Source organism: Odontesthes bonariensis, chromosome 8 (assembly GCF_027942865.1).
Source record: "Odontesthes bonariensis isolate fOdoBon6 chromosome 8, fOdoBon6.hap1, whole genome shotgun sequence".
NCBI lineage: Eukaryota > Metazoa > Chordata > Actinopteri > Atheriniformes > Atherinopsidae > Odontesthes > Odontesthes bonariensis.
Window position 1 is genome coordinate 16,753,510 of NC_134513.1, and position 20,509 is coordinate 16,774,018.

Below are 20,509 nucleotides of genomic sequence, written 5' to 3' on the forward strand. Positions count from 1 at the left end.
AGGTTTGTAGACAAAGTAGATAAAAGTCTTTTCTGCGTTCCAAGTTTATCACTTTCAGTCTGAATAAGTTACAAGACTCACAAATACAACAGAGTTTTGATTGTCACAGGTAAGACTGCTGTTTAACCATGCAATTTAATGGTGTATGGGCATGAAGCGTTGCTATGAAAGGACCAGGACCTAACAATGCAGCATCAGAAAGTTGTGAAAGTAGGTTATGACATTTGTTTGCATGCTGTGTTAACAGATGGAAGGATCACTGTGCTTGCACTCTGTGTGTTTCACTTCCAACAGCCAAGAAATAAATTAAATCCAAAACCAATTCAAACCAAATGTGCAACTGAGCTTTTCACTTCAAACAATATGTATTCACAATGAGGACATATTCGGAGCCTGCCAGCTGTTTGGTTTTTTTACCAACTTCCTGATGTACATTGAAGCCCCTATGACATCTACAACAAAGTTTTACATTATTATAGTACTTTAGCCTAGCAAGCCAAACCCGTACAGAAAAGCTGTTTAAATTAAATGAAAATTCCATTTGCGGCCACTAGGGGCGTCTAGATTTCTAGGCTAATAGTACTTCAGACAAACTCCAGAAAATAATTTGACAAAAACAATCTAAGTACATGAAGGTTCCCATTGGAAGGAAGTGTAATTAGCTATGTAGAAATGAGATGTAAGCATCACATACACTTTCAAGTAAGTATTTAACGTCACATGTTTCATGTTCACAATAAGAGGGTCCGAAGAGAGTATATTCTGTAGGTCTTAGCCGTCACTATCAGGTCGCGTCAAAGAGAATTTTCCAGAAGGGTCTGGTATGAACCACTTCTCCCAGAGATCCATGTGGACAGCAGGATAATTCCACGGTTTGAATGGGCCATTCCAGTGCAACAGGTGAGCCTCTTGTAAGAAGCTGTCGGGATAGCTGGCATCTGGACTCCAACCTGTATACAGGAAACATTTTTTTGCAAATTGATCTTCAGATCAATGTTAACCACATTATTCTGAATTCTCTTACTTTTAAAGGGTGTCCTGCTTCACTCAATAAGGCTAGGACTACGGATTCATGCTCGTCACTGACTATTCTTGTCGAGGAAGAGTATTTGCACATAGATCCTCAATTAATTGTCCCATTATGTCAATGTATAAGACAAGATAATACACTTAATGTTTCTAATTAGTGTAGTTTTCTGTGTTCTGACACCTTACACATCTCATATCTCTGAGCCCATTGTGTTTGAAGAGTGGTGACGATCTTACCCAGGTGTCTGACGTGCCACTGAGGTTTCAGTGTTGTGTATTTGTCATGAAAGACTATCAGCATGGGTGGAGTCGCCACACCTCCTGCTATGGCACTGCTGTATATGTTCTCCCTGTAAAGAGGGGGGAGGATTTCTGGTCAGGCAAACGCCGTAAGCTGACAATTATAGGACAGCAAAAACACCCACATCTATTTAGCTGATAACACAAAATGTCACACGCAATTATTTTGTTGTCCTCCAATGAAAGTGCCCCCCTTGGGCATTTGTTGCATTGCTTTTCATGATATCAAGCAACCAAGAGTACTCAAGAAGACATATTTTCTCCAATTGTGCCCGGTAGTAGCTGTAGTGCAGGGATGTCTACATTCGGTCCTTGAGGGCCGCTGTCCTCCAGGTTTTCGATGTTCCCCTGCTTCAACACACCTGATTCAGATGAAATTGATTCCTTCAAAAGATTGTTAAGTTCTGCACAAGCCCGCTAATGATGCCTTGATCTGAATGAGGTGTGTTGAAGCGGGGAAACATCTAAAACCTGCAGGACAGCGGCCCTCGAGGACCGAATGTAGACATCCCTGCTGTAGTACTTATGAGGAGAGTAAGAAAGAAAGTTGTATAATCACAAAAAACATGTGGACCGGACAGTCAAACTCCCATCACCACCATAGCAGAGGGCAAAGATTTGGTCTACTGTAACAACTTGAATGAAAACCAAACTTGAAAAGTGTCAAACCAAATCTGTGGTTTGACAATAGATTAGAGCCTACTTTAAGTTGGAAATCTGGGAGTGACCTTTGACTGTCATCTGAGGTTGGACAAACAAATTAACGATGTCGTCAGCACTAGTTTTTTCCAGTTACGTCTCCTGGCCAAAGTTAAAATGTTTGTAAGTCGTCATGACCTTGAGAAAGCCATCCATGCCCTAATAAATTCAAGGTCAGACTATTGCAATGCACTTTATGTCGGCGTCTCCCAGTCTTCTCTCAGTCGCCTTCAACTTGTGCAGAACGCTGCTGCCCGTCTTTTAACCAACACCAACAGACGTGTGCACATCACTCCTGTTCTTAACTCCCTCCATTGGCTTCCTGTCCTTTATAGAATTGATTTTAAACTTTTAATGTTTGTTTTTAAAGCTCTTAACGGCCTCGCCCCATCATATTTATCTGAGCTTTTAACAGTCCGCAATCCTGGTAGAGCTCTGAGGTCAACAAATCAATTTCTGCTGGAAGTGCCCAGGTCAGAATACAAACACTGGGGTGACCGAGCCTTTTCCGTCGCTGCCCCCAGGCTCTGGAATAAGCTCCCCGTCCAGCTGCGTCTTATTTCTGACCTGGGCCTCTTCAAATCTAGGCTAAAAACCTGCTTATTTAGGATTGCTTTTAATACCCAGTAGTATGATGACACTTTTATCTGATTTTATCTTATTTGATTTTGTTGTATTTTATTGCTTTCACCGTTCTTTTATTGTTTTTATTTGTTTTTACTTATTCTTCTCTTTATTTATTACCTGCTGTAAAACACTTTGGTGCATCGTAAGGATTGTCTGTAAAGGGCTGTATAAATAAAGTACATTTACATTTACTTTCCAACACTCTGGACTAAACTTTCTTGGGGAGGCTCAGATGACGATCCCTTCTATAGATGGAGCACACTTTCCCCTTTTTTTTTTTTGGCTGGGTGGCAGACGAAAGCAGGCCAATTCCCAGAGTCGCAAACTGACTCTTGGGACGTGGAGTTTTAGTTGACTAAATCATCACAAAGGATAGTGTCATCATTGTTGTTATACCAGTAATGAATGGAGCCTATTCTAAACTGGAAACTTGCGTGAGACTAATAATCACATGTGCTGTGGTTTGTTGTTTTCACAAATTGTAAATATTGCATTTGTGTTTTACTTTGCTATTAGCATTGCTTTGGTGCTCAGCTAAGTCTTAGGGGAATGAGGTTCATCTTTCAGCTAGACATGTAAAGACACGCAAAACCTTCGATGCAAAGGTTTCCGTAGGCGTTCGCTCGTTGACTGCACCTGAAATTCTCTTCCATCCATTTCTCCAGCTGTTTGGTGATCTTCTGTTCTTTCCACCTTTTGACATCTGCCACAAACACTCCAGGGTTGAAAGAGCAGTCTCTGGGGTTGATGCCCAAGTCTTTCACTTGCTGTTTTCTATAGTCCAGGAAGCCCATGTAGGTCGTCTAAGGAACAACACAATTTTCAATTACCAAAGTGAGTCATTCCAAAAGCTGCTATGAGAGACAACTTTTATTATCTATTTTCCAAGCGCTAATATCAAAAGATTAACAAAGACTTTATAACAAAATACATTTATGATATATTGAATGAAATGCCCTTTAAAGTTGAATATTGAAGTTTAAAGCCTGTCCCTTTGTACCGGTAGGCTGGTATACAGTGTATTTGAATAAAAACTGTAAAAATCTACCTGCATGCCAATGCTTCGAACCATCACATGTGTGGAGGGGAGGTCACAGTCACTGGCAAAAGCAGCAGCATGTCCTGCTTTCAGTTGAATATTAAACAGATCCTTGATGTCACCTGTAAATAACAAGAGAGTGTTGCTGTACATAGAAATAAACTGCACTCTCTTTGATTGCTGCTGTCCTTCAGAGAAAATGTTCAAACCATGTTTCTTTAATGTAATTATTTACAAAAAGGTCTCACGGCAAAAAAAAAAAATCAAAGTACTAGCAACAGTAGCTTGTGTAGCTTTTATTAGAAAAGGTTGGCAATGTTCAGCTTTATACAACTTTATAAATAATTTCTTTATCTATAAATACAGGAATATTATTCTAAGGGGTAGTTAGTTATCTAACACAAATTATATCATATTTTGATTCGTTCTAATACCAGTCTGTAGTAGTACTATATATGTATGTGTATATAGATATATACACATACATATATGTGTAAAAGTATTTATTAAATCAGAATAGGAAAGTTTGTTTGTGTCTCCAAATTTGAAACTGTATAGTTCTCATATGACGATAGATTTTTTTCTTTAACAACACTTAACCTTTAAAATTACTTTTTAACAATGACTAATGGCTAATAACTGTTTTGATTATTTATGATGCATGTTAATAATCATATACGTACCCTGCACAATGACGTCGTCGTCTAAGTAAATCACTCTCTTGTGTTTTAGGTCGAGCAGAGGCAGGTAAAAGCGCACAAAGTTGAGCTGCAAAACGTATCCAGAGTTATTTCTGTTTTTTCAGAAAAAAAGTAAGCTGCATATGCATTTAATGCACTTCTATTTCTGAATATCCAGGACTTACAGGATGTAAGAGATCAGGTCGAGATGAATCTGGCTTCACCTTTCCTTGTAGAACCATCGGGTTAAATTCCAATATCTTATACTGGATATCTCTCAGTTTCGTCTTCTCTATATACTTCCTGGACAAATGCAAATAAATCATTATTAGGTAGGAAACTCCTGACATGCAAAAATACTCCACTGTATATTTGGTGGAACTATGGCTACACAAGTAGTGTTTTCTCATTTATTTAAACATTTTTTTTTAAACTTGTACAGACTAATTTGGTCTAGAGTAAAAAGAACAAACAAGAAAAAAAGAAAACAACCTTGTAAGTTTGACAGCATCACGAAGGGTAACAATGTAGAAGAAAACACTGGTATGTGTGTTGCTGATGATGCTGTTGATGGCTGCCATGGTTGCACCCATGCGTTCCTCTGACGCACAGATGATGACAGGGATGACATTATCCTCTAACCGTCTCACGTGGGAATGTTGCGCTGGACCACTGTGGCTCTTCCTGTTACCTGAGTAGGGTTCCGGCAGAGGAAATTGCAAGTTGAGATTGTTATGCGCTCTTTTGGGGGCAGGGGTTTCCAGAGAAGAAGAAGACACACCATTTAAAGTAGAAAGACTTCAGCAAAGTTCACATGGCATAGTGTTTCACAGAAAAAGAATATCAGAACAAAGGAAGTCGATTAAACCTGGGCTGATGTACCTGGTCTGGGCTGGGTGGAGGCTCTGAGCATCATACTATGAAGAAGCAAACACACCAGCAGCACCAGCAGCACTGCGAGGACCTGGTTAACTGAAAGACAGGCGGACGCATTAGACTGACTGTGTTTGTGAGTGAGCATAAAGTAAACTATGCAAAAAGAAATGTCAAATGATAAAATCACCCCTACTTATGTTTTCAATTGACTTTTTGTCTGAACTACGGAAGCCCAGAGCGGCCGTGGTACGTATAAACTTTTTTTTGATGGGTTTCTCGAGATAACGAGATAATTATGTTGTTATCTCGAGAAAACAATGATCGTTTTTGCGAGATAATGAGTTAATTTACCGATTTTATTTCTCCCCAGTCCGCCCCTGTTTATATGTGTTTTATGTGTTCGCAATTTGTTTGTCTTGTAGAGATAACTTTCATATCAGCCCGCGTCATTTAAGGAGACGGCTGGCTCGACTGCAGCTCAATAGGCGTTTACATCTCAGTGATCCTGCTGATATAGTCAACTTCATCAGTGACCAGCTGAGGGGACCAGGCCGTCTCCATGGTTACCGAATGATGCACGAGAGGTGCCGTTATCGTTTTCTCGAGATAACGAGATAAATAACTCGTTATCTCGAGAAAACGAAATGCCTGTCACACCAGCGGGGTTTGCTTTGTGCATTTTCACAGCAGAATTGTTACACAAACGCTCCACATTCCATGTTTGATTCATAGGCTACTTTATTCAGTTTTCAATGGAAGGAGGGGGTAAAAATGGGTACACCTTTGCTAGAAATACATATAAACACATATAAACAGGGGCGGACTGGGGAGAAAAAGTGGCCTCGAAAACCATCTGTAAATTGACTCGTTATCTCGAGAAAACCATCATTGTTTTCTCAAGATCTTGAATTAATTATCTCGTTATCACGGGAAAACGGATGGAATAAAATGTATGTATCTATGGGCGTTTAGGGCTTCCGTACTGAATAGTTTAAAACATTTTCAATTTACAAAGAGATTACAGCTTTTTCAACTACGCCATGGAAGCTTTATGGCAGGTTCCATTTGTGTGTCTCTTTGTTAAAAGGATTAAACCAGAGAATTTTCAGACAAAAAAATTCCAGCCAAGCTGGGCTCCAAGGCCAACTTGGAAGTAAAAAAAATGTTCATATTGATCCAGATCCGGATCTCAATCTACAGCCTTGGCAGGAGTAGACAGTCTCAGGTCGTTCCTGTCACTTCGGCCATCGTCTCACCAAGGTTAGGTTAACTGCAGATCTTTAGACTAACTGCAGAACAACTAAACCTCACAGCAAAAAAAAAAATATATATATATATCAAACTATTCCTGCAACAATCGAGCCTTTGCATTTGTTTTGATGAATTTGCTTTTGATCAAGTAATTATTTCAACACAAAATATCAACGGAAATCATTCGATTTTTCCACAGAAGGCAGCAGGTTCACACTGTTGGATTTTGAGTAAGCCAAGTTTCCATCATCTATGAGACAGACCAGAGAGAGGGAAGGGTTAGATACCCATGTGCAAACATTTAGAATCCCTTTGTTTTTTATTATCATATTTGGCCTCCATCTCAGTATCATAACTAATGGGATCTGGGATGTTCCAGCACACTTTTTTCCCTCTACCTAACCAGCAGATTCTGAAGTATCCAGGACTTACTTACCTGACTCAAGGAATACATATCAACACCTTTTAACTTGAATATTCAAGTTAGAAATGATTGTATTATTAAAAAATTTTTTTGGGTGGCATTTATTCAACCAAAAAATTGGATTTTTTTAATTGATTTTCTGAATTGGCAGACGAAAGTAATTATATGACCGGCAGGGTTAAAATAACATTAAAAAAATCTATAATCTATAATCACATCTATAAAAAAAATTGGTGGAGACTTGGACTTTGGTCAAAGGAAGAGCACATTCAGTTTTGGTGGTAACCTGGATCACTTTCTTCATTGGCCTTGGTAGAGGATGCGCTCCCAAACAGCTGTTGACCCAATGGATGGAATCATGAAATATAACTCCGTACAGCCTCTTGTCATCTGGTTACTTCATCACACCCTCCCCCATCACCCACACTTTTAGTGCATGTGCTGTTCCTGTTCCCATCCCTTGGGGGAAATCAGGGATCCTTCACTGACATCTGCATCAGCTCAACTTCATTTTTAAAGCAAAACTTATTCTAGATTTGATATGAAAGGGAAGCCACATGCACACAAGAGTTACTGCCCAGCTACGAGGGCACATTTTTCATGTAAATTTACATATTGCATCGCAATATGATCATTGTCATCATATTATATTAGCATTCTACTATATTTGCACTTACTTTTTCTCAGGAGAGGCATATTTCATATTTGCTTCTAGTGGCATCTGCAAAACCATAGAGAGACAGAGAATTAAATCAAGGCAATCGAAGGATGACGTAATCCTTGACTGTAATTATGATGCATGCATTGAGGGATTTTGACGGTTTCCTCAGCGAAGCGTTGATGTCGTCAGAGCAGCTGAAAGGGACTTAAAATGAGACGAAAGCTCTCATGTTTACTGTATGAAAATAGAGGAGATGAAGTAAGATTAAACTTGGCTAAACAACCAGGTTTTTCAACAGACACATAACTGTGTCAACCCGGGATCTCGTCACCTAAAATAGACTTCATTGCAGTGAAATTGTCAGATGATCACCTTTCACAAGCCGTTGTGTCTCTTAGTGTTGAACGCTTCAGAGTGGAAGGATACGCACTTTTTGTTCACGAGATTTATCTTACAGCTACGGTGGCCCTGAAGTGCATCAAGTGAATCACAACGGCAAAAGAGAAAACACAACAGCAAATCAAAAAACACAAAAGAGAAAACACAACGGCAAAAGAGAAAACACAACGGCAAATCAAAAAACACAAAAGAGAAGACACAACAGCAAATCAAAAAACGCAAAAGAGAAAACACAACGGCAAATCAAAAAACACAAAAGAGAAAACACAACAGCAAAAGAGAAAACACAACAGCAAAAGAGAAAACACAACAGCAAAAGACAAAACACAACAGCAAAAGACAAAACACAACATCAAAAGACAAAACACAACGGCAAAAGAGAAAACACAACAGCAAAAGAGAAAACACAACAGCAGAAGAGAAAACACAACAGCAAAAGACAAAACACAACAGCAAAAGACAAAACACAACAGCAAAAGACAAAACACAACAGCAAAAGACAAAACACAACAGCAAAAGAGAAAACACAACAGCAAAAGAGAAAACACAACAGCAAAAGACAAAACACAACAGCAAAAGAGAAAACACAACAGCAAAAGACAAAACACAACAGCAAAAGAGAAAACACAATGTCAAAAGAGAAAACACAACAGCAAAACACAACAGCAAAAGAGAAAACACAACATCAAAAGAGAAAACACAACAGCAAAAGACAAAAGACAAAAGAGAAAACACAACAGCAAAAGACAAAAGACAAAAGAGAAAACATAACAGCAAAAGACAAAACACAACGGCAAAAGAGAAAACACAACAGCAAAAGAGAAAACACAACGTCAAAATAGAAAACACAACGGCAAATCAAAAAACACAAAAGAGAAAACACAACAGCAAAAGAGAAAACACAACGTCAAAAGACAAAACACAACAGCAAAAGACAAAACACAACGTCAAAAGAGAAAACACAACGGCAAATCAAAAAACACAAAAGAGAAAACACAACAGCAAAAGAGAAAACACAACGTCAAAATAGAAAACACAACGGCAAATCAAAAAACACAAAAGAGAAAACACAACACACAACAGCAAAAGAGAAAACACAACGTCAAAAGACAAAACACAACAGAAAAAGACAAAACACAACGTCAAAAGAGAAAACACAACGGCAAAAGAGAAAACACAAAGGCAAAAGACAAAACACAACGGCAAAGACAAAACACAACAACAAAAGAGAAAACACAACGGCAAAAGAGAAAACACAAAGGCAAAAGACAAAACACAACGGCAAAAGAGAAAACACAAAGGCAAAAGACAAAACACAACAGCAAAAGACAAAACACAACAACAAAAGAGAAAACACAAAGGCAAAAGACAAAACACAAAGGCAAAAGACAAAACACAACGTCAAAAGAGAAAACACAACGGCAAAAGAGAAAACACAAAGGCAAAAGACAAAACACAACGGCAAAGACAAAACACAACAACAAAAGAGAAAACACAACGGCAAAAGAGAAAACACAAAGGCAAAAGACAAAACACAACGGCAAAAGACAAAACACAACGGCAAAAGACAAAACACAACAACAAAAGACAAAACACAACAACAAAAGAGAAAACACAACGGCAAAAGAGAAAACACAACGGCAAAAGAGAAAACACAACGGCAAAAGACAAAACACAACAGCTAAAGAGAAAATACAACGGCAAAAGAGAAAACACAACAGCAAAAGAGAAAACACAACAGCAAAAGACAAAACACAACGGCAAAAGAGAAAACACAACGGCAAAAGACAAAACACAACGGCAAAAGAGAAAACACAACGGCAAAAGACAAAACACAACGGCAAAAGAGAAAACACAACGGCAAAAGACAAAACACAACAGCAAAAGAGAAAATACAACGGCAAAAGACAAAACACAACAGCTAAAGAGAAAATACAACGGCAAAAGAGAAAACACAACAGCAAAAGAGAAAACACAACAGCAAAAGAGAAAACACAACGGCAAAAGAGAAAACACAACAGCAAATAAAAAAACACAAAAGAGAGAACACAACGACATTGACCAAAACGGAAAAGGTAGGTACCTTCGGGCGACATGAATCGTCGCTGATTGGACTGGTGGTGGTCCGTGCTTTAAACTGTAAAAACTATGGTTAACACATTTTCAAAATATAAGCGCTGCTAGTGACAACGTACGGGCTGCTATTAAAGAATATTTTGATGTGAATATCCCGCCTTACATGCTGCTTTATCTCTCGATGTTAACAAAAATATCTCAAAAGATGTTGACAAGATTTTATTGAACCCTATATGGAGTAACAAAAAACACTATATTAAAAAAATCTGTGATAATGAACTCATATGATAATGATGGCCTTAACATTTTAGACTTTTAGACTTTAAATAATTTTATACCAACCAATAACTTCATACCAAATATTCTCTAAATTCTCTAAATAAATGCCGTTTCTCTTTTGCCGTTGTGTTTTCTCTTTTAATGTTGTGTTTTCTCTTTTGCTGTTGTGTTTTCTCTTTTAATGTTGTGTTTTTTCTTTTGCTGTTGTGATTTGCATTTCAGGGCCACAGAGAAGACGTGACCGGGGAGGCTGCAGAGATGCTCGATAAGATTTTGTCGTATTGTAATAAACAACACACAAAACAGCTTTTTCAACATATATATTAAATGCAGTCCAGCCAATTGTCAGCTGAGACATAAAAATACATCAAACATAGGGGACAAAAAAAAGAGCTGCAGAAAACAATACTGAGCTAAAATAAATGCACACATATAATAAGAGCCTTTGGCTCCACTAAACGAGTACAGACAAGGAATAATGTGCTGCTAAAAGCTAATGTTGGAAAAACCTCGCTCTAAATCACGAGTCCCAGAAGTTACCGCTCCCAGCAAATTGAGAGGATTGGCTTGTTACATGACAGTTGGAGGCTTTTGAGTGTGCTTTATAAAAACTAAGCTGGATCTCTTTGGACTCGCGGTTTCCGCGGTTGTCTGATGTGAGAATGTAAAGGCCTATATGTAAATGTATTTTATTCATACAGCCCTTTACAGACAATCCTTACGATGTACCAAAGTGCTTTACAGCAGATAATAAATAAAGAGAAGAATAAGTAAAAACAAATAAAAACAATAAAAGAACAGTGAAAGCAATAAAATACAACAAAATCAAATAAGATAAAAGTGTCATCGTACTATATGACAAGAAGGAACTTGAAACTCTTAACTGTGTGGCAGAACGCACGGATTCTTTGAAACGCTCGGTCATTAGGGAGAACATGATGCTCTCAGCATGTCAGCCGAAACTTTATGATGACTACATTTTCATTGCTCCTAAAAGCTATGATCACAATGAAAATCAGTAGATTAGATGTATACATAAACAACATTTTAAATGCAATAAACAGCCAGCATAACCAATTTATTTAGCCAGTAGTCACACGTCAACGCATGTGGCTATATTTTTTCCAAATAGCCCACTACTTCATTCCTTCCTGGTTCCAGGGCTGAGGAAAGGAATCCCTTTGCCTCCCAGCCTGTCTGCAGAGGCAGCTTACACAATGAACTGTGAAAGCACAAATATGATTAGGTCTCCAAACTCCATCCCTTTTACCTCCCCATCGCAGAGTCATAGGGCATCAGAAAACTAAACGTCAGCAGTCAGCTGAAATGAAACAGGACGTGCAGAAATGTGCCACGCATTTGTTTCAGATTTGTTTGTCGCAGCTGGGAGAGGGTCCAAACATCTGGAACTGATTTGCACCGCATACGCTTCCTCCAGAGAACACAGCCACTTAACACACTGGGTCTGTTTTGCATTTTTACAATTAACAATCCACTTAAGATCTTCAGAGACACACCGTGTCAGTTTTCAAGTTATGAAAACATGTCCATTACTCTAAAACCATTTATTACCAACACATGATTGTAATTCAGATGGATTCTATATTGTGGAGCAAGTATCATATACATTATACTAAATATTATCATAAATATCACTCTGATTTACAACACAACAGTTCTGACTGAGGCAAAAGCTAGCAGTTAAAAAACTTGTTTCCACATATGTACTTCTTCTAAGTTTGAGTTACTGTGTGTGCCTGGGAGTGGTGTTATGGGTTGGGGTATAAAACCAAGTCAGCAACTAAGTCGTCACCAGCAAAATAATTATCCAAACCATAAAAGTGGGCGAGGCAGATCCCCATCCACCTTCAGTTGAAAAAAAGTTTCCAAAAGTACCCCAAAAAGTATTGAACTGCTCCGAAATGATCAAATAATTTATCACGCAGCAATCGTCTGCTGGGAGTTGTTTTAAAAAGTTATGCATATTCTTTAGAGTTGTTGTTTTCAGGGGAGCGGAACAAAAAGTTCCCTTGTTTGACAAAGATCTCCTCAGAAATGTGCAGTTTAGAATGCAGCCCCAAAGTAAGGAGGAGGTGTGTCCCTGTTGCTTTGACATGGAAGTTCTACTTTGTTAGGCATAATTTTAAAGTACACTTTGAATCGTACTCACCGGCAAAACAGGGTGTCGATTATGGACAGTCCCATTCCTGGATTTCTTGTGCCATGCTGCAAAACCTCAGAGGACTGAGGCAAACCCTCACAAACTGTCCCACTTTTTCACATCCTCAGTTTTTGTTTTTTTTTCCCTCCTCCTGCTTCCCTCCAGATGTGACTCTTCATGGTCACCAGTGCTTTCAGTCCTTGCTGTCATTTAGCTGGAGCTGGTGGGAATCGCTTCTCTTTTCACGGTGCCACAGCACTGATGTTCAGACATCTCTTTGTGCTTGTACAACAGCATTTGCTCCAGTTACTTAATTCAGAATGTGAAAAAAAAAAAAAGTTAGTGAAAATGACATCTATATACTGCTCTCTATGTAACAGTAATACTTAACACTAGTACTAGCACGTGGTAACTTACTTATAAATTCGCATCCTGCAAGAAATAAAAGATGTTAAACAATTGTTTTTTCTCAGCGAGCTAAATTACACAATGTTATAAAAACTGCATTACCCATCATTCAAAGGGGTATAGCCCAGTTGTAAAGGACAACAAAAGTTTAGTCCAGTTTTTCTTTTTAGCGCTTTTATTTTACTATTAATCTATCTTCTACAAGTTTTGACGTGTTTTTTCCCCCCTCGGTCTTTATCCCTCAAATTGTGCGATAGGTTGAGCTTAGTCAGTCGTGTTTTGATGATGCAGACTGTTTATTCCTTATTATTTCGCATTAGACTACTCATATGGCTATATTTGCCTTAATAAATAAGGATCGGATTATTCCATTTTAGATACCTTGGGCATGTAACCTACATGAGTGAGTTAGACACATAAATCTTGCCTAAGAGAACAGATTATATGTTTTAGTTTTATATTGCTCGTGGAGGTAAAGGATACAGGGTGACGTCATGTGCGGCCATCTTTTTTTCCACTCTGACAGAAAAGTGGGTAATGCTGGTAAACACTTCATGGCGTGGACAAGCATGCCGCCAACACCCCCTAAATATATGTATATTTCATTTTGACCGGTAAATTACCTCGTGCTTGAGTAGCTGTGTTTTTGCATCTCGCCTGCATGGATGAAAACACTTTAAAGCTGTTAGTGAGGCTAACTCAGGAGGGACAGTTAAGCCCTCTGGAGGAACAGATATCCTCAGGCGGCTCTGCGGCGGCACACACAGTCGGCAGCAAACACTTCGGTCGGTCAGGAGACACCCTGCTGCATTATGCTGCCAGACTCGGACATTTGAACATCGTGGAGTACCTTATAAAGCAGCTGGGTGTGGACGTGGAAGTGTACAATAACGATTATAAGAGGCCGCTACACGAAGCTGCCTCAATGAGCCACAAGGAATGTGTCAGCTATCTTCTTCAGAATGGAGCCAAGGTGGATAGTCTGAAGAAGGCTGACTGGTGAGGAGAAACGTATGAACCCGTAAAGAGCACAGTTCAATGTTGATACCGAATTGTTGCTGCTAAGGTGACAACCCCCTTCGATAGCTCAGTTGGTAGAGCGGAGGACTGTAGAGGCTTGACGCTGATATCCTTAGGTCGCTGGTTCGAATCCGGCTCGAAGGAATACTTTTGGTCTGATGAAAGAATTCTGACTTCGAAACCCCAAATGTTAAAAGATAGTTGTGTTCTTTCTTTTTTTTCTTTTGTGTTTTCTTCTTTTTGTTTGTGTTACTAAACAATAGTGGGTGTGTTTAATTTATTTCCAACAAGGATACTGTACCCCTAAATATGTAAATAAGATACAAATGGTCTTTTTACTGTTGTGTACAAATCAATCGCTCCATACTTTGTAAAAATGTAAGCTTTCTATACACTATTGGAAACATTAATTTACAGTTTATGGTCAATTTGAAACAGTTTTCTTTTTGTCTAAAATATTCCTTACAATTTACTAGATTTAGTTTAGTTACAATTTACTGTGGAATACATGCACAATATGTATCTAATAGTTAACTTTTATATATATGTGGGTGTGTGATTTATTTATTTTTTTATTTTTGTCAGTTTTGCACCCAAAATATGATATTCACAAATGTGATTTGCAGTTTTAGCAGGCTTCACTTGGTCAGAAGTGATGTCTGTCTTCTCTTTCAGGACTCCTCTTATGATGGCGTGCACACGGAGGAACCTCGAAGTTATTCAGGACCTGTTGTCTCATGGTGCTGACCCCAAACTACGGAATAAAGATGGCTGGAACTCCTTCCACATCGCGTGCAGGGAGGGCGATCCTCTGGTCATAGAGCACCTGCTTCTTACTGCACCAGATGTCTGGAGGACGGAGAGCAAAACTCGCAGGACACCACTGCACACTGCAGGTGAAGCATCCGTATTGTCCGCAGTTTAATAAGAATTTAAGCGTTAAGTGGCAGATCATCAATACCTTCTCTGTTCGTTATTCAGCAATGCACGGCTGCGAGGAGGTTGTTAGGATCTTATTAGAGAGGTAGGCTGTAATTTTGCATGGGGAATACCCCTGAAATAAATCATGGTGAATCATATATTTTACATTTTTTAAATGGCTTTTGGTGTATACATCTCCAAAACTTTTCTCATGAGACATGTTTGTTGGGCTCTCAACTTCCAGGTGTGGCTATACCCGAGACGGCACTGACAGCTGTGGAGTCACTCCTTTCATGGATGCTGTTAGAAATGGACACGTCTCCGTGGCCAGGCTTCTTTTAGAGCTGCATCAGGTGAAACAAAATGTTACGAAGCAGTGGTGTTTTAGAGCTGGTGTTTTTTTTTTTTGCGTACCATTTTGACCGAACCTGTGTGCTTGTAGGCATCTCCAGTGGCAGCTGACGTACTCGGGGCTCAGCCAGTGCACCAGGTTGCTGTCACCGGCCAGGAGGAGGCTCTGCGATTCCTGGTGCAGGAGCTCAGTGTAGATGTCAATCAGAGAGCGACTGATATTCAGCTGACTGCCCTGCATTATGCTGCAAAGGTGAGATAAGTGATTTCCAAATCTGGGAAACGTTTTAGTAAGTACTTCTGCAGCTGTGTGGGAATTCTTAGTTTCAATTCTAAGTTTATTCTAAGTTTATTCTAAGATTATTCACAAGTGGAAAACATTAAGGGCAGTTGCTAGTCTTCCCAGAAGTGGACATCACTGCCAGGGCCGGTTTTTGCTATGTGCAATGTGGGCAACCGCCCAGGGCGCACTCTATTTAAAAAAAAAAAAAAAAAACTGCTTCCAATCCAAATAAACTGTATTTCATTCCTAAAATTAACATAGACCCATATACCTTCATGTAATTAATTGGGTTAAATGTAACAAAAAATAAACAAATAAATTTGTGCAGTCATATACGTTAATTTGTTTACGTCACGTGACTCCGGTTGATTGACGGGTGAACGGACGGTGTTAATGGGAAAAGCAAAGGTAATAATGTCGAGTCATCATGGATCATCATCATGGTAAAAGACCAAAGAAGCCATCAGGTGCCCAGTTTAGAAGGAAAAGAAGAGGAGAAACAGGCAAAAGATAAAGGGATGCAGATTTCTATGAGTGACGTAGGCTATAGGCTATTTATTAGCCTCTTGCTAATATGTTGCTGTTAGCCACGACTGTATTTGATTTTTAGTTTTGCTGAACTAGAATTAGAATTGAGGCATCATGTCATGCAACTAATTTCACCCATAGGCAACCTAGTCTAGTTTGTGTTTGTGCAAATTTACACAGAAGTCCTGACTGTGAATTATTTTTATTGTTATAAGCTTTATGCTAAATTAAATAACTTCTAATATACATTAACATGGCATATTTTTGTATTTAAGATTATATATAATAAAATAATACAAATAATAGGTCACAGTTGATTTTACGACAGTATGAGTAGAAAAGACTGAACAAGTATGGCTTATTTAAAGGGAGGCCAGGAGAAAGCCTGTTCACTCTACAGGCCATTTATACACCGAGGTGACAAACGGCCATCGAGCGATTGATCTCAATTCGACGTGTTGAATCAGCATACATAAAAGAATATAAAGAGAAACAAATAAAATAATTTAAATGAATTTAAAAACAAGCAACAGTCTAGATAAGTTAAAAGATACCGTGCAGATTTCATGCATAGACATAAATGTAGCATAAAGGTAGCATATACAAGTTAAACAGAAGAGGTCCAAGAATTGACTCCTGGGGGACTCCACAAGTCATGGCCACTCGCTCAGATTCATAGCTGCCAATTGTAACAAAATAACAGTGATGACATGTTGCGTGCCCTCCAACTTAACACGTCCCAATACACACACTCCCTCTCATTTTGTCATATTCATTTCTCCAAAAGAAGAAATATGTTTTTATCTATAAGCATCTTACAAAAAACTAATGATGAGAAACAAAATCAGAAAAAAAAAACATCACCGTCATACTTCTAGTGATTCGGTCTTGTTTTATATTAGTTATATACGTGTTTTTTTCCTCTTATGCTTCCTTTGTAAAAAGCAGCATGTATGTAGGAAAAGGCATCCGCGTGTTTTTTCTCTTCAGTCATTGTTTACATACCTGTTCCCAGGTGTTGACGTGGTGTGTGAACCAGTTAAAACACAATAAGAAAGGCTGAAACGGGTAGCTTAAACTAATAGATTAAATGCTAAAAAAACAACAACTTGTGGACTTAATGAAGGGATGCTAGAGTTCATTGAATAGGCCTCAAAAAGTCCCGTGGAAAGTTTTGTGCTGTTTTCTCCTTTCTCATCTCATTTCGCTCATTTAAAACTACCCATTTCCTCGCTCCACTGTCCTGCCTGCAACCCAGAAATTGTTCACAGCAAAATAGATTTAAGAATGTTTCGAGTCCTAAGTTGCACGACGAAGACAGAGGAGCGAGGATAGAGGGTGCTTGCCGGAGGAGCTACAAGCAAGGATACAGTTTATCCTTTGCAGAAGCTATTTTGGTACCCACGACACTTTATCACAAAGATATTTACTTGCCAATGTAACAAAAATAATTCAACAAAGTGTTCATTTGTAACTAAACAACGGATAGATGATGCAGTTGTGCCACGTCTTATTTAGTTGGCTTCAGTTTAAAAATGATGCTTTGAAGCAAGGATGTCTCATTTTGTTAGATTTTAACACGTTTCCAAATCGCGAAATGAGATTAAGGGATGGATTGATGGCAAAGAAGTTCCCTTCAATCATGTCTTGTGACCCAGACGAAGTGTGAAATTATGCATTTCTTCGCTGGCATTTCCTCTTTCCCCATGCTTATTTGGGTGATATTTTTGGCCCGCAAACCCTTGAGCAGCATTTGCAGACAATGACGGCGCACGGGTGTTAGGACTAAAAAACGAACGGTTCAAAAGGCCGCATTGGGACGCATCATCGGTGACGTATCCTGGGGTCAAAGAGTGTTTCGTGTCTGATAGAACATCGTACACTCTTGTCCAGGCTGGCATCACAGCAGCGGTTGACCACTGGGCCTAAGTCTCTCTGCGGCATCAACAGACTGTATTAGTAACTTTGACCTGAATAAGCTGCTTCTACTGGCTATGAATAAATTATTTTGTTTGTTAATGTTTACATAATAATATATTTTCCAGGTCACTAAATGCATTTGTGATTGTAAAAAAAAAAAAATCAGTAGATCTAATGACGTCCTATTTGTTGCTCATCTGCGAGCAGATTGATGAAGGCTACTCGTTTAGTTGTGTAAAGAATGGGAAACTGAGAAACTGAGATTCCATCACAAGCGCTGCAAAACGTGGTGTGACCCAGACTTAGTGCTGTCCACTTGGATCGGATCACGCAGGACACGTGATGATTCCAGGTCTGGATTGCCGATTTAATTCAAGTCGAGTGTTAACAAGTGACTGCTTTAGCTATATTTCATAATAGAATAGAAATAGAATAGAAAAATACTTTATTCATCCCCCAATGGGGGAAATTCAAATTAGTCAAGTAGCTCAAAAAAGTATTAATATTTACAATGATTGTATGTGAACAACAACAACAATAATAATAACAATAATAAATGACTAAATAAATAAAAATATGAAAAAAAAAATAATAATGGCAGTCAAGAATAAATAAAACTTTCTTAGCATTTCAGGACTAAAAAAAAAAGTCAGGAAAAGCCACAGGGTGAGGGTCCCTCTGCTATAGGTGACAGGGTTAGAATTACATTTTGACAAATGTATCTTTTGTCTATTTTCAGGAGGGACACGCATCCATGATAAAAACACTGCTGGAGCTGGGGGCAGATCTTCGTGTTCGAGATAAAAAGGGACGAACTGGTAAGCAGTTTTTCCTCTTCTTTTTCCCCATTAAAGTTGTTGTCATATGATTTGGCATTACTTTCCTCTGTGATATGTGTTACTGGGTTGATATTATTACCCTGAAATTCTAGCTGTAGAGACGTTTGACTGCTGCAAATCTATCCGTATGGATGTTAGGATTGATTTGAAAAATCACATACATTTAGAAAAAATATCCAACTTCTGATGAGCATTATATAAAAGAGCTGTGTTGTTATAAGAAAAAACCCACAATAAAAATGACGAATGACTAGTTGAATTGAGTTAAAGATTATCATCATTTTGAAAAGCAAATCTGTGTTTCATAAACTCTAGCATTTTGTTTTTTCATTACATTATCCTCATTTGTAATTGACAGCACTGTAAATGATTCATGCAAAAAAAGAGCTGATGAAAATGATTCAATTCTTAACCGCTAATTAATTCCCTCCTTTTTTTTCCTCTGGACCTGTCAGCTCTTCACATGGCTTGTATTGGGCAGCACGCAGAAACTGTCAGGATGCTACTGCTGCTCGGGCTCAAAGACTCCGAGGATGCATCTGGCACAACAGCACGGCAGCTCGCCAGGAAACCAGGCGCAGTGCAAGCATTTCAATGTGGCCTGTCAGAATCATGAGACACAATAGCCATGAATCTAAACACGCTTATAAAACTTGTTATTCGTAACTTATTTGAGTGCAAGAAAAGAAACTGTGACAGAAGCTAAATCTGAGCAGCTTGTGTTGATTGCGTTACAACTTTGGCTTGTTGCTCTGCATCTTTTCAGGAGATGCTGTACATTCAGGTTTGGACATGCTTAAACACGCTGAAGATAAGCTCATCTATATTTTCTGGCAGTATTTGAAGTGTCGATTGCCAGTGTTAACGTGTTTGAAATAAATCTTAAAAAAAAAAAAGTTTTGAGTGGGTTTAATGAGTTTGTGTCTCCAAAAGAAACAACACGTCTACTTTTTGAACATGTCTGTTACTTGGCTGCCTGTGTGGCTTATAAGTAGTCATGCACTGATGTGGGACATGAGTGGTCTACACAGGAGCCATTGTTTGTCACAGGATTTTACTTAACAGGTGTGTCAAGCTCAGTTCAGGCAAGCAATACAAATAATATAGCAAGCACATTGCTATATATTTTGTCTTCACTTGCTGATAGAACAAATACTAGAACTTGTCTTTTATTAACAATAATTTAAGGGTATGAGTGTTCTCCGTAGAGAATAACAATAACAATATGATATATATTATACATATGCATATGAATACACAGATGAATTTACATACATTTAAAACAGGCCTGAAAACCTTTCTTTTTACCCAATGTTTTCCCTTTAAATGCTCTGTCCTGTTTTTATTTACTTTTGCATTTAAAGGACTCACTACTTTTATTTGTGTATTTTATTTGCATTTTACTGTCCCTGCTGTTGATCTTAATATTTGTCTTTTATCCCACTGTAGCACTTTTGAGAAGTGCGTTATAAATACCATGTATTATATATATATATATATATATATATATATAAATGGTCATACAGTGAAAAGCTAAAGGTATCGGTGTAAGTAATTATGGGTAAACCGTAACTGAATGGCCTTTTTCAATACCAAACTGCCACGTCTAGTCTTACTGTATTTTTCGTATTGCGACTGTACGTTTTTAGAAATGATTACTTTTTTTTTTTTTCTTTTTTCACGCAGGTACTACGTTGCCAATCACGCTCTGCGCCTCATCGATGACTGACAAGCTTAG

At 38.5% G+C, this 20,509-nt stretch overlaps 2 protein-coding genes and 1 non-coding gene across 3 annotated transcripts; 2 read left to right on the forward strand and 1 right to left on the reverse strand.

The window, feature by feature from the left end:
• Window positions 1-45: 45 nt before the first annotated feature.
• Window positions 46-12,578, reverse strand: glt8d2 (glycosyltransferase 8 domain containing 2). Its single transcript, XM_075472538.1, has 10 exons — window positions 12,511-12,578; window positions 7,603-7,646; window positions 5,257-5,346; window positions 4,867-5,065; window positions 4,560-4,677; window positions 4,378-4,462; window positions 3,704-3,816; window positions 3,292-3,458; window positions 1,267-1,379; window positions 46-950 (listed from the first exon to the last, which is right to left on the reverse strand). Exons 2-10 carry the CDS (start codon window positions 7,619-7,621, stop codon window positions 772-774), a joined length of 1,083 nt encoding a protein of 360 aa, XP_075328653.1. The 5' UTR covers window positions 7,622-7,646; window positions 12,511-12,578; the 3' UTR covers window positions 46-771.
• An 860-nt stretch (window positions 12,579-13,438) lies between these two features.
• Window positions 13,439-19,637, forward strand: ankrd16 (ankyrin repeat domain 16). The gene is made up of 7 exons (XM_075472539.1): window positions 13,439-13,908; window positions 14,605-14,825; window positions 14,911-14,953; window positions 15,095-15,203; window positions 15,293-15,454; window positions 18,672-18,750; window positions 19,227-19,637. Exons 1-7 carry the CDS (start codon window positions 13,571-13,573, stop codon window positions 19,385-19,387), a joined length of 1,113 nt encoding a protein of 370 aa, XP_075328654.1. The 5' UTR covers window positions 13,439-13,570; the 3' UTR covers window positions 19,388-19,637.
• trnay-gua (transfer RNA tyrosine (anticodon GUA)) lies at window positions 13,986-14,073 on the forward strand. Its single transcript is given in 2 exon segments — window positions 13,986-14,022; window positions 14,038-14,073. It is a non-coding gene; the product is annotated as a tRNA-Tyr (tRNA).
• Window positions 19,638-20,509: the final 872 nt, after the last annotated feature.

Bases quoted from the DNA above. Each gene is read 5' to 3' on its own strand.
- glt8d2 (XM_075472538.1), bottom strand. The intron at 4,678-4,866 runs GTTGTTTTCTTT...GCATTTGTCCAG, and splicing joins GATGCTGTCAAACTTACAAG to GAAGTATATAGAGAAGACGA. The intron at 3,459-3,703 runs GTAGATTTTTAC...GTTGTTCCTTAG, and splicing joins TTCGAAGCATTGGCATGCAG to ACGACCTACATGGGCTTCCT.
- ankrd16 (XM_075472539.1), top strand. From the start codon at position 13,571: ATGGATGAAAACACTTTAAAGCTGTTAGTGAGGCTAACTCAGGAGGGA. The intron at 14,826-14,910 runs GTGAAGCATCCG...TTCGTTATTCAG, and splicing joins GACACCACTGCACACTGCAG to CAATGCACGGCTGCGAGGAG. The intron at 14,954-15,094 runs GTAGGCTGTAAT...CTCAACTTCCAG, and splicing joins GTTAGGATCTTATTAGAGAG to GTGTGGCTATACCCGAGACG.